Raw genomic sequence first — 15195 nt, 5'->3', positions numbered from 1 at the left:
AGGGGGATGAAGGGGGGACAGAAAGGAGAGAGAGAGAGAGGAGGGAGAGAGAGAGGGAGAGGGAGAGAGAGGAGGGAGAGAGAGGGGGAGAGAGAGGAGGGAGAGAGAGAGGGAGAGGGAGAGAGAGGGGGAGAGAGAGGAGGGAGAGAGAGAGGGAGAGAGAGAGAGGAGGGAGAGAGAGGGGGATAGGGAAAGAGCAAAAGGGAGGGAGAGAGAGAGAGAGAGAGAGAGAGAGAGGAGGGGGAGAGAGAGAAGGAGAGAGGTTGAGAGGTTTTCCCACCCAGAGGCTCTTTGATATGAGATCACTCGTTACTGTGCACTTTAATCCTCAGCTCTGCGGTCGGGCTTCAAGGGAAACAGCCCTATAATTTGAGTGTGTGTGTGTGTGTGTGTGTGTGTGTGTGTGTGTGTGTGTGTGTGTGTGTGTGTGTGTGTGTGTGTGTGTGTGTGTGTGTGTGTGTGTGTGTGTGTGTGTGTGTGTGTGTGTGTGTGTGTGTGTGTGTGTGTGTGTGTGTTTAAATAGACCTGAATGTACACATAGAACAGACATGTAGCCAGCCTCACTCAGTAACCCCTGCTGTCATAATCACTCTGGTCTGGAGTTCCACCCAAAGCACACACAAGCACGCGCACGCACACACACACACACACATGTGCGCGCGCGCACACACACACACACACGCACACGCACACCAGTTTTTGGCACAAAGATAGCTCCTTCCAATTATGATGTCATCAGCTTGGGAGACACCCTGTTATGGGAAAGACAGACAGAGAGACTTGGGATGCTGTGTATGAGTGTGTGTGGTGTGTATGATTGTGTGTGGTGTGTATGAGTGTGTGCATGAGTGTGTGTGGTGTGTGTTTAAGTATGTGTGATAGCGTGTGGTGTGTATGAGTGTGTGTAGTATGTGTATGATTGTGTGAGGTGTGTATGAGTGTGTGTGGTGTGTGTATGAGTGTGTGTAGTGTGTGCATGAGTGTGTGTGGTGTGTGTTTAAGTGTGTGTGATCCTCATGTACACACAGAGTGATCAATACTCCTCATGTGTACACACAGAGTGATCAATACTCCTCATGTACACACAGAGTGATCAATACTCCTCATGTACACACAGAGTGATCAATACTCATCATGTCCACACAGAGTGATCAATACTCATCATGTGTACACACAGAGTGATCAATACTCCTCATGTACACACAGAGTGATCAATACTCCTCACACAGAGTGATCAATACTCCTCACACAGAGTGATCAATACTCCTCATGTGTACACACAGAGTGATCAATACTCCTCATGTACACACAGAGTGATCAATACTCCTCACACAGAGTGATCAATACTCCTCACACAGAGTGATCAATACTCCTCATGTACACACAGAGTGATCAATACTCCTCACACAGAGTGATCAATACTCATCATGTGTACACACAGAGTGATCAATACTCATCATGCACACACAGAGTGATCAATACTCATCATGCACACACAGAGTGATCAATACTCATCATGCACACACAGAGTGATCAATACTCATCATGTACACACAGAGTGATGAATACTCATCATGTACACAGAGTGATCAATACTCCTCATGTGTGATCAATACTCATCATGTACACAGAGTGATCAATACTCCTCATGTGTGATCAATACTCATCATGTACACAGAGTGATCAATACTCCTCATGTGTGATCAATACTCATCATGCACACACAGAGTGATCAATACTCCTCATGTACACACAGAGTGATCAATACTCCTCATGTACACACAGAGTGATCAATACTCATCATGGGTATCTTTAACCCGGGGGTGGTATAGGTGGCGCCACGACAAATAAGAATTCTTTTCCAATAGTCTTGCATGTCATTTTCAACATTCGGTTTGATGTCTGTGCTTTTTGTGCAGGTAAATGAGTTCACAAGATCTGCAGATTATCACATTCTGCTTTTATTTGCATTTTACACAACGTTTCCAACACTTTCTGATTTAGGGTTGTATGAGTGTTTGTATGTTGTGTGTTGAGTGTGTGATGAGTCAGTATGTGTGTTTGTATGTTGTGTGTGTGTGAGTGTGTGTGTGTGTGTGTGATTGTGCGTGCGCACACGTTCTGTGTGCATGTTAAGTGTGTGATGAGTCAGTGTGTGTGTGTGTACAGTGTGTGTGTGTGTGTGTGTGTGTGTGTGTTCTGCTACAGTAGGCCATGCCCCCAGTGTCAGGAAACAGGAAACACCAGTTAGCGCAACTCTCACTTTGCCTGCCCCCCCCCCCCCCCCCCCCCAACACACACACACACACACACACACACACACACATCAATAGATCAGTCCCTCTCACACACTCTATGTGTCCTACAGTTCTACAACTCTGTCTCTCTCAGGCTTTATGGATGATGCTTGTGCTCATCCTGCCAACACACACACACACACACACACACACACACACACACACACACACACACACACACACACACACACACACACACACACACACACACACACACACACACACACACACACACACACACACACACACACACACACACACACAAACACACCTTAGAGGTTACAGGTTACTTACCTTGTAAGTACCCAACTCACAATCTCTTTCTTCATTCCCCACACACCACAGCATCTCTCTCTCTATCCGACTCTCTGCCCCTCAAACACACACACACACACACACACACCTTAGACTCACAATCTTTCTTCATTCCCCACACACCACAGCATCTCTCTCTCTATCCGACTCTCTGCCCCTCAAACACACACACACACACACACACACACACACACATCCGTCTTCCTCTCTTGTGACTGCAGGCCCAGGGCCACACACACACACCTTTGGTTCCACATGCGGTGGAATCTCTGAGTCCAAGAGGAAGTTTTCGCTCTTTTTTACCAAACAGCGGCCACTTCCACAAAAACACCCGCCGACCCGACATACCCACTTCCTGAGGGCCAACAAGCCACGCCTACAACACACACACACACACACACACCTAGCCTGGCTAACTATAAAACACACACACACACACACACACACACACACACGCCTAGCCTGGCTAACTATATAACACACACACACACACGCCTAAAGGCCTGAACACACCAACCCGACCGGCCGACCGTCGGCAGAAAAGCAGTCAGACTATCAGTTGGGCTCTCGTCTCCCCTGGTCGGTCAAAAAAGTGCCACTGGACACACCAAAGCGACGCTGACGCCAATTGTACGTTCTGCGCGTGCGTGAAGTTTGATACATTACCCATAACTGCAGGCTTCAGTCAGCTGAGTAGATGAGTAGATATCATGCAGGATTCGCGGAACTAATTGCCACTAGTTTTCGGACTTCTCTGATTAAGCAATAAGAAAATATAAATATAATTATATAGTGTGTATTATTTTATTGCCATTGCTTGTGTGTGATGCCAACGAAACACTCTCTTGGGCACGGAATTACTTTTCGCTTGTTAACCTAGCTAGCTAACTTGCTAACTAATATTAGCACAGTAAACGAAAAGTGAATGGGAAATATCAACCAATCAGATTAGTAATTGAGGCCGACGGCCACTGGCCGACTCTATGTCAAGTCGGCCAAAACTGTCCAAAATTAGCCCCGACGCCGACGACGACTGCCGACGGCACGGGACACACCAAACAGACTCGAGTCCCTGACCGCCCCCGACTGGCCGATGGACGATTATCGGGTTGGTGTGTTCAGGCCTTAACACACATGCCTAGGCTGGCTAGCTAAAAAACCCACACACGGCCTACAACACACACACACACGCCTAGCCTGGCTAGCTATAGAACACACACACACACACGCACACACACACACACACACACACACACACACACGCCTAGCCTGGCTAGCTATAGAACACACACACACACACACACACACACACACACACACACAGTCTGGCTAGCTATAGAGCACACACTGCCCAACTGCCCCGCAATAATCAGTTTATTACTTGCAAGTGTTCTCTTTTCCTGAAAACAAATGTATGAGATGCCTGTAGCCTAAATATGCTTTAAAACTGGCCATCATAGTTATTCCCTTTTGCCAAACTTCTTATACAAAGTTGGCCCACCTGGGGAAAAAAGGCATTTTTTGAAAATATTTCAACCATCCAAACCCTTATTTGGGTTTTAATTTGAAGATTTATGCAAAATGAATCAGAAAACATTTTGTGTGTACTTAACATTTTTAATCCTTAATGTTCAGTATTTTACACTTTAAGCCCATTTTCTGGGTGGTTGACACCGAAATGCTGATGATTGTTCCTGTCTTGACTATTTGGCTCATTTAGAATCTCCTCCAGCTTCAGAATGGCTTCCTTTGGGCATGTGTTATCCTGACCTTAAAACAACCCGAAATGTTCACTTCTGAAAAGTGTGCAACTTACAGGGTGCTTAGTAGTGTTCACTGATGTTCCTAATCAAGTATGGTAGCAAAATACAGCTTCTGTCGTGTTATTTAGCATTTTGTAAATTACATTGTTCGCTATTGGATTTACAAAACGGCAAATAACACACAGCAGAAGCTGTATTTCACTACCATACTTGATTAGGAACATCAGTGAACACTACTAAGCACCCTGTAAGTTGCACACTTTTCGGAAGTGAACATTTAGGGTTGTTTTAAGGTCAGTATAGGGTCATTCCACCTCAATTCAACGGATTTTAACATTTCTGCTCGACCATCTCAGATTTGCTTCAAACTTTTATCATCTAAAGAGTAACCATTTAAACTAATTTAGCCAAAACATTAGATTGGTATACCTAATACATCCAGAGAAAAACATTTTTGAACATGGTACCCCACTTCTGATTTTTGGCACATTGGCGCCCTCATCTAAATCTGCAGCAAAGTTCAGATGTCATTATCTCAAAAAGTTTTCAAGCTGAAGACTTCAAATTTTCTGTGAATAATGATTGATACACACATTGGATGCCCCATTACACAATTTATAAACAAATGTTTGGCAAATGGTTATGTCTCTCTACAGAAGTGTTTAAGCTGTTTTTGAAAAAGTAATTAAGAGGTGTCTATATTGCTTTTTTGTTGGAAGTATTGTAACACAAAACCGAAAAATAATCATAATCAATTTGGATGATATTGTATCTCCCCATTACAGAGGTATGACAAGCTATACCAATGAATTGAACACATCTCCAGAAAGAGTATGGAATGGGCTTTCAGACTGTGAAATTTCAAGATGGTATTATGACTATGGTTATTGAAATGTTATTTTTGAAATATTGGTCTACTATAACAACACATTGCTGATATCACTAAATAGTGACATCTAGTGGCATTAAATAGTGGCAGCAGCAATTTATTTAGGAAATACAGGAAATATTTAATTAGTTCATCTAGACCTGTTTTGCTTTGTTTTCTTAATCAGCGTTTTCTAGGAGAGGCCTCAATGCCCAGATACTTCTCATGTAAAACACACTCACTCACACACGCACACGCGCACACACACACACACACACGCACACACACGCACACACACACACCTAGCCTGGCTAGCTAATCAGCATTTTCTAGGAGAGGCCTCAATGCCCCCATGCTTCCCATGTAAAACCACATGACCAGCAAGGGTGGGGCTTTAGAACAGGCAAACAAAACCTAGGGAGACAAAGCCTTAGTAACACAAGAGCGAGAGAGAGAGAGAGAGAGAGAGAGAGAGAGAGAGAGAGAAGAGAAAGAGGGGAAGAGAGGGAGAGAGGGGAGGAGAGAGAGAGGGATAGAGAGAATAAGAGAGAGAGAGAGAGAGAGAGAGAGAGAGAGAGAGAGAGAGAGGATGGAGTAGTGTTGCATGTATGTGGACAAACTGGCAGTCTGGCATAATGCACATTCCACTCAGTCATGCACGCGTGCACACACACACACACACACACACACACACACACACACACACACACACACACACACACACACACACACACACACACACACACACACACACACACACACACACACACACACACACACACACACACACACACACACACACCTCTCTGCTACAGTGTTTGGGCTCTTACATAATCCAGGTCAATTGTGACAATGGGGAGGAGTGCTTTTACCCAATGTGAGCTAGTCCAACAGGATAGACCTCTCTCTCTCTTTGTCTCCGACACTCACAAACATACGCTCTCTCACACACACACGTGCACCAACACGTATAGTATACGTACACACACACACTCACATTACGGTCTCACTCACACACACACACACACCTCATGTCACACAACACACAAACAACAAAACTCTTCACTTCCTGAATCTGTAACAGAAAGTGCAGATAATGCTGAGCCCCACCTCATCCACCATCAGATCACCAGCTACCTTTAATCCAGCAGATTACCAGTTACCTTTAATCCAGGCCTTGATTTGACACTATACCATTAGATTACCAGTTACCTTTAATCCAGGCCTTGATTTGACACTATACCATTAGATTACCAGTTACCTTTAATCCAGGCCTTGGTTTTACAGTATACCATCAGATTACCAGCTACCTTTAATCCAGGCCTTGATTTGACACTATACCATTATAGATTACCAGTTACCTTTAATCCAGGCCTTGATTTGACACTATACCATTATAGATTACCAGTTACCTTTAATCCAGGCCTTGGCTTTACACTACACCATCAGATTACCAGGTACCTTTAATCCAGGCCTTGGCTTTACACTACACCATCAGATTACCAGCTACCTTTAATCCAAGCCTTGGTTTTACAGATTACCAGCAGATTACCAGTTACCTTTAATCCAGGCCTCGGTTTTACAGTATAGTTGTTGATATCTCATGTCCTGTATCAATATCAGGCTAGTTGTTGATATCTCATGTCCTGTATCAATATCAGGCTAGTTGTTGATATCTCATGTCCTGTATCAATATGAGGCTAGTTGTTGTTGTTGATATCTCATGTCCTGTATCAATATCAGGCTAGTTGTTGATATCTCATGTCCTGTATCAATATCAGGGTAGTTGTTGATATCTCATGTCCTGTATCAATATCAGGCTAGTTGTTGATATCTCATGTCCTGTATCAATATGAGGCTAGTTGTTGATGTCTCATGTCCTGTATCAATATCAGGCTAGTTGTTGATATCTCATGTCCTGTATCAATATCAGGCTAGTTGTTGATATCTCATGTCCTGTATCAATATCAGGCTAGTTGTTGTTGTTGATATCTCATGTCCTGTATCAATATCAGGCTAGTTGTTGATATCTCATGTCCTGTATCAATATCAGGCTAGTTGTTGATATCTCATGTCCTGTATCAATATCAGGCTAGTTGTTGTTGTTATTTTACACATATTGGGGTTATTACCTTATTATGTGCAAGACTGCAAGTTGTTAGAAATATAAATGTACCAGGGCTCTCTCTCTCTCTCTCTCTCTCTCTCTCTCTCTCTCTCTCTCTCTCTCTCTCTCTCTCTCTCTCTCTCTCTCTCTCTCTCTCTCTCTCTCTCTCTCTCTCTCTCTCTCTCTCTCTCTCTCTCTCTCTCTCTGCTAAAAGCTGGACAGAGCTGCCTGGCACAGGAATTTCTGACCAGAAAAAAAAAAATTGAGGGAAAAAATGAGCTCATTACCACACACAGGGCGCAAGGCTAATCACACTCAAATACACACACACACACACACACACACACACACTCACACACACACACTGATAGTGACCGCTATCCAAATTAAACTAATTTACATTATGTTAACATGTCGGTCTCACTGAAGAACATGTTGATCCATTAGAGCCTGCAGCAGAGTCTCTAATCCAAACACATTACTGTAGGTCCAAACAGGTCCCAACATAAAGCGATCACACACAGAGAGAAATGTCCTGTTCCTGGACACTAATCTTTACACACACACACACACACACACACACACACGAGTCTGTTCCACCCAGTCATTGGCTCACAGTATTGTCAGTGGATGCAGGCAGAGCCTTCCAGGAACACTCTCAGTGTAACATACAGCTTGGGTAGAAAGGCCGTGTTTGAACTATGAAGAAATGAGAAAACAGCCAGATTACATAACCTTGAGGTTACACACACACACACACACACACACACACACACACACACAGTCACACACACACACACACACACACGCTTGGGGTGGAGCATTTCAGAGGTCTGGGTTTCGTCACGTCCTCCACAGAGCCGTGCACCCTTTTTCCACAACCACCTCTCCACTCCTCCACTCCTCCACCTCTTCACTCCTCCACTCCTCCACCTCTCCACTCCTCCACCTCTCCACCCCTCCACCTCTCCACTCCTCCACCTCTCCACTCCTCCACCTCTCCACTCCTCCCCCTCTCCCCCTCTCCACCCCTCCATCTCTCCACTCCTCCACCTCTCCACTCCTCCACCCCTCCACCTCTCCACTCCTCCACCTCTCCACTCCTCCACCTCTTCACTCCTCCACCTCTTCACTCCTCCACCTCTCCACTCCTCCACCTCTCCACCTCTTCACTCCTCCACCTCTCCACTCCTCCACCTCTTCACTCCTCCACTCCTCCTCCTCTCCACTCCTCCACCTCTCTACTCCTCCACCTCTCCACTCCTCCACTCCTCCTCCTCTCCACTCCTCCACCTCTCTACTCCTCCACCTCTCCACTCCTCCACCCCTCCACCTCTTCACTCCTCCACCTCTCCACTCCTCCACCTCTCCACCCCTTCACCCCTCCACTCCTCCACCTCTTCACTCCTCCACCTCTCCACTCCTCCACCTCTCCACCTCTTCACTCCTCCACCTCTCTACTCCTCCACCTCTCCACTCTTCCACCTCTCCACTCCTCCACCTCTATACTCCTCCACCTCTCCACTCCTTCACCCTCCACCCCTTCACCCCTCCACTCCTTCACCCCTCCACCTCTCCACTCCTTCACCTCTCCACCTCTCCACTCCTCCACCTCTCCACCTCTTCACCAATTAATTCCTAATCTCTATGGACAAATTATTCCCTACCATTGGACTATTTCAACTTTCTGACTCTAAAAATGACATTACTGTACTGTAACTGACCCTAGGCAGATGGGTTGGGTCCTTGAGTCGTGGATCTGTCTGAGGTTTCTTCCTATGTGTATTTCCAATTCTAGGGAGTTTTTCCTCGTTTTTCCTTGAGATGGACTGATGTACATCCCCAACCACCCACTGCGGTCAGTTCTTTACGCTAGGTCACATTCAAGACTCTTTTCCAGTGCCCAGTGCTCTTCGTTCATTATAATAATTGAAAAATCATAATGATACAAAATCTTGTGAAAACTGAGACACAAAAACTGCAATGAGGACTGTAGAATAGAACTGTGGACTTCAAGCTATGAAACTAGCCATCGAGAGATAATGTAAGCTGAAGCTTGTGTTTGCAGTGCCATCTGTAAATAGAGCTATAAAACGATGATGATAATGTAAAGCCATCTGTATGCTTGCTTTCATTTCAGTGACCAAACCCTCCTGTGTGCATAGGGGTTGTCTCAAGAGTTAAGCAAATTAGTGAACCATCTGATATGGGTCACTTAGACGTAAACAGTTAGTCAAAAAGATTGGATATGGGTCACTTAAGACCTAAACAGGTAGTCAAAAAGATTGGATATGGGTCACTTAGACCTAAACAGGTAGTCAAAAAGATTGGATGTGCACAAGAACTCTGACCTGTGCATCACGACTTGCCAGTGTAAACGTAGCCTTATGCTGCATTCCACGACTTGCCAGTGTACGTAGCCTTATGCTGCATTCCACGACTTGCCAGTGTACGTAGCCATATGCTGCATTCCACAACTTGCCAGTGTAACCGTAGCCTTATGCTGTGAGTTGGTTACTGAGCTGTTTTCCCGAGTCACTAACAGGAAGTTGCCCCCTGAAGTCACATCCCTACTCCTCAGCTCGTGCGAACCCTGAGCATTTGAATTTCCAAGATAGCTGCGCTCCTTAACACAAACTGACCACTGCAGCTATGCATATAGCTAATATATGTTTATTAGCAGTTCTGTCTGACTTGTGTCTCACTAAATCAATTGTGTCCAGCTTACCTGTCGCTGTTTCTATGACATTTGCTTGTGTAAATACTGTGTAATGCTTTGCTACAAACTGGGCTTGGTATGTCCTGTAGCAATCCTTAATCATTGGGGCAGCCGTGTCCTGTAGCAATCCTTAATCACTGGGGCAGCCGTGTCCTGTAGCAATCCTTAATCACTGGGGCAGCCGTGTCCTGTAGCAATCCTTAATCATTGGGACAGCCGTGGCTTCAAGGTTGGAACCGGAGGGTTGCCGGTTCGATCCCCAACTAGTCCATGACTGAAGTGCCCTTCAGCAAGGCACCTAACCCCTCACTGCTCCCCGAGCACCCCTGTTGGGCAGGCAGCTCACTGCTCTGGGTTAGTGTGTGCTTCACCTCACTGTGTGTTCACCTTGAGCTGTCTGTGTGTGTTCACTAATTCAAAAATCGGGATAAATGCAGAGACTGGATTTCCCTCACGTGATGAAAAAAGTATATATATACTTATACGTATACTTAGCCTACTAGCCGTTTAGGAGACAACTGAAACATAGCATTGCTGACCACCACATCTGGTCATGTGACTAGAGTCTGCTCCAATAACGAATAAGCTTGCTCTGTGACCAGAGATACAGCCCATCCTCAGAAGACTCACTACTTACACTTGCTGAGATACAAAAATACAGAACTCAAAAATACTCCCTCAAAAATCAATTCAACTGAATCAACATTCAGAAAAAAAAGCTCTCCACTCAAAAAGTGAGTATGTGTGTGTGTGACGTGTGTGTGTGTGTGTGTGTGTGTGTGTGTGTGTGTGTGTGTGTGTGTGTGTGTGTGTGTGTGTCTGTGTCTGTGTCTGTGTCTGTGTGTGTATGTGTGTGTGTGTGTGTGTGTGTGTGCGCGCGAGTGTGTGTGCCAGACTGCCAGTAAATGTGAGCATGTGTGTGTGTGCAGTGGTCAGCTGATGAGGGGGTAAAGGAAGCGACCAACCCAAACACACACACACGTGAGGTGAGGAACGGATGAGAGAGAGACGAGATAAGATAAGAAGAACGCGTTCTGCCCTTCAGCCCGACCACAAGCTCCGCTGCAATCTAAACACACACACACACACACACACACACACACACACACACACACACACACACACACACACACAGTATGACACTCTACATGGCAGCATGTGGCACTGAGCTTTGTTACTTAATCTGCAGAGATCCTCTACAGTCTGTGTCTCTCTGGACCAAACCATCCTTTATCTCTAGCTACACTGCAAACTAAACACACACACACACACACACACACACACACACACACACACATCCCTCTGGCCCAAACCATCCTTTATCTCTAGCTACGCTCCATTGAGCTGTTTTGTGTAAGCAAACAGTCTTCCCTCCGCAGACCATACACACACACCACATGACAGAAGGAGGGAGGGAGAGAGAGAGGGAGAGGGAGAGAGACTTCTTCTATTTATACATTCACTCACTCAAACAGAAGGGCAAAATATTCTGAATGAAGGCAAGGTTACTTTGCGACACAAATTGCATGTTTCTTCTCTAGTTCCCTAGTTCCGATAACCGAGAGAGAGAGTGTGTGTTCACTAGTTCCGATCAGGGCTTTTCGGAAACTGACAAGCCATAAACTTCAGAGGGGAAAGTGCTGCATCGGAATTTTTCGGACAAGTCACAAGACTGCAGCTAGTTTTTTCGCCATTTCACACTATTCCGTCTAATGTAATCATTTAAGCAATACTTGCTACATGTTGGTTGCAAAACTGATGACAATTCCCTATCAGTGACAGTGGTCAAACAGGCAAGAGTTATTAGAGAGAGCTTTAAACAGAGGCACGCAAAGCTTCAAACTGCTGAAATAACTGGACACTTGTGCACCGCTCAATGACTGCTATGGGAATGAAATGGGTTGGACATGGCGTGCAAGTCACTTACTTTTCGGTGGAGTATTTTTGGGCGCCTCCAATAAATCCATATTTATCCGTCTGTCGGTCTGAGGCGAAGCCGTTGATCTCAGAGTCGGAACCGAAGGAACTTTCTTCATCAAACTGACTTCCAACAGTGTGGATGCTCACAGCGTCCGGCTGCCGACCGTTCTCAATCCGTGCCATCGCAACCAGCCCCGACACTTTTTTAACGAGATTTCGTAAACAAGTAGGCTAACTATTAGCAAACGCATGCAGTTTGTTCTTGCTCATCTAAGTCAGAACAACGTCGAGTCTGGCAAATTACCATTGAGAGGTAACAGTGAATGACATATCCAATAGCTAACAAGAAGTTAGCATGTAAATAACAAACTAGTGCAATGAATGAATACCCTGTCCTTACCAACACCACTCTAGCAGGCTAATGTTAGCTAGCAGGCTATCCTGTGGCTGGCAAGCTACCAAAATGTAACACTGGTTAAGAGCAACTCTCCAAAATATTCTACCAATCCAGTTAAAGCAAATGTATGCTTAATTTCTTCACTTTTAATCCAAAAACTGAAACAAATCGATTGCTGTCAATAACGAGTCCACAAAGCGCAAAGTTTAAACTTAACCTTAGATACTTAGCAAGGTAGCGATAGCTAATGTCAATTGGAGCTGGAATGGGAAAGCACTCCAGGCCAAATTTGAAGTAGTTTGGTTTAACGTTAATACTTTGATAGCATACGTTAACCAACAACCAATGTGTCGCATTATACGAAACTTAGTTTCATAAAGTGCATGCTATTGTAAAATATGACTGAGCCAAAGCCGACCTACATTTGGTCTCTTCGCAAAGATGATTTTTGGGACAACTTATTAACTTTTTACGAAACTAGCACTGCTTGCTAACGTTAGCACCGCAGCCAGGGTTATCGTTAATTCCCAAAACTGTATTCTCGCAACAAGTTCCTAAGCAAACTTGGTATGTGAAAGGAAAATGATCGCTTAATAACCAACGCAGTGGCAATCCTTAAAGGTGTACTTCATCAAGCCCACAGGTAGGTTTTCCAAATTATTGAGGCCAGATATCCTATTGCCGTTTTTGTTGCTTTTCCTTCCTGGTCCATATTCCGTTTCCTAGTTATGGAAGCTGGTCGTCTGACAAGTTTTCATGTTGCTCCCTTTGACTCAATGAAGTCCGTCCATCCCGTTAGTGAAACGATCAACAAAATGTACAGAGCGGAACGTCAACATTGCAGTCCGATGACAGCGACAAAATCCTTTCTACTTTTCCGGTGAATCGTAGCTATTTACTCACACACGCCTCGCCATGTGTCAGCAAGGTGTTGTCACTTCGTCAGCGAGTTCCAAATTCCCTCAATCTCCGTTCTGCCTTCAGCTCTCACGCATGCGCACCAGAAAGCCTGTCCCCTTCACCCGGGCAGGCCGAAAGGCACTGAGCAGAATAGTGTTAGAGGTGCAGCAGGCCAGCAGAATGAACATGGACAGATTGTGCTCAAAGGGCCACTGGGTCTTGGGCTCAGGCGCAGAGAGTATCAAACCAGTAAATAAACGGATATTAAGTAAGTATAAATAAGTAAGTCATATTTATTTATAAAGCACGTTTACAACACTGACCAAAGTGCTGTAACATTAGATAGATAGATACTTTATTGATCCCCAAGGGGGAATTCAAGATTACATTAGTATTTGTTTTTTCCTGCACATGGGTTTTATACAACATAAGGTATTAGGCCTACAGGGTCTCTGACTAAGTCGCAGCTTCAGCACACCTAAAGTAACACACAACTAATTGAAGAAAGCAACAGAGGAACATATTTTGCCCACATGTCAGACCTACAGGCTACTCAGTGAGGATATCTTCTATTCCCACGATATCTTCAATGGTGACCAGGCTCAACTGACTGGCAGCTGCACTGCCCATAGGAGATGAGATGTGTGTGTGTGTGAGTCTGAATAGCTGCACTGCCCATAGGATAGGTGAGATGGAGATGAGCCCATAATATCATGCATCTTGATGGGTGTTTGGACAAGGCTGTATACGTGTGTGTGTGTGTGTGTGTGTGTTTGTGTGTGTGTGTGTGTGTGTCGGTGGATGCCTGTGTGGATATATCGTGTGTGGGTGGGTAGACCCATGTGTGTGAAACAGACTTTTTTTTTTCTTTTTTCACAGAAATCAAGTTTTAGGATGATTCTCATAAGTAACATAAGTAAAACCAGCCCGATCTGCCGCCGATTGGATTTCTCCCTGCAGCTCAGGCTGGAAACCTGCACATATATCCTGTTTCCTGTCCACGTTTGCTGGAACCAATCACAAGCTGTCCACCAGACGCACCCAGATCGTTGGCCTGATTGGTTAAAGGACTCTCCAAATGCGTACAGAGTCATGTGAACGATGCCCACTGATCACGCCTCTTGTGCAGTAGAAATACAGCGCAGACTCCCCAGACTAATGTTCAGGTGATAACCAAGCTAACTACCGTAATTAGTGTGCTTGCAAAAGCACACTATTGTTCTTCCTATTATTATCATTTATCTTAACGCCAACTTTTGTCTCCCTAACTTGTCCTAGGGATTTGGAGCTAAAGACACCGTTCCACCTCTCACACGTGCGTCCTGATGCGACGATGGTGGCTTGTATACAGCTTTTTGATACGCCTTGTCGTTCTCCCGTTATTCCAGTTTTTCCGGTCGATTTTTTCCCATAGGAATGAATGGAAAAGCGACTTTTGAGCGCTGATGCCCACACATTTTTCCACCTGTAGCCCAAACCGTAAGACATAAAGTCATAAAATTTGGTACACTGATAGAGGAGACTACCCTGATTGACACCACCAGGTTTCATGCTCGCCACTCTCACGCCCTAGCGCCACCAACTGGTCAAAGTTGGAAAACACGTTAATGCCTGTAACGTTTGATCCGTATGGCCGATTTTGATAAAACTTATACCATTGGAATCATCTGACTCAGCTGATTCCAACGCACCATGTGATGTAATTTTCCGCCATGATGGATTTTCCACCATTTTGAATTTTGTCCAAAGTCAAAGTAAAGCGACTCTGGCCGCATAGTTCCTCCGATCGTCATGAAACTTGGCACGCGTGATCTACAGACCAAGGCGGATCAACTGCCTTGATTTCGCCTTCATACGTCCAAGCGTTCGCCTGTGATAACCAATTAAATTCAGCAAGCGAAGCCGCCAA

The 15195-nt window shown here is 45.1% G+C and overlaps 1 protein-coding gene across 2 annotated transcripts in view; it reads right to left on the bottom strand.

Moving 5' to 3' along the window:
- The window catches only part of LOC134088342 (TBC1 domain family member 10A-like), a 26550-nt gene extending 13162 nt beyond the window's left edge, over window positions 1-13388 (bottom strand). For both annotated transcript variants that reach the window (XM_062542257.1, XM_062542258.1), the window contains exon 1: window positions 11997-13388. In XM_062542257.1, coding sequence (XP_062398241.1) covers window positions 11997-12172 — 176 coding nt within the window. In that variant the 5' untranslated portion in view covers window positions 12173-13388. The remainder of the gene's footprint in view (window positions 1-11996) is intronic.
- Between the last annotated feature and the right edge of the window lie 1807 nt (window positions 13389-15195).

Source organism: Sardina pilchardus, chromosome 8, assembly GCF_963854185.1.
Source record: "Sardina pilchardus chromosome 8, fSarPil1.1, whole genome shotgun sequence".
Taxonomy (NCBI): domain Eukaryota; kingdom Metazoa; phylum Chordata; class Actinopteri; order Clupeiformes; family Clupeidae; genus Sardina; species Sardina pilchardus.
This window is presented reverse-complemented; position numbering and strand designations above follow the sequence as displayed.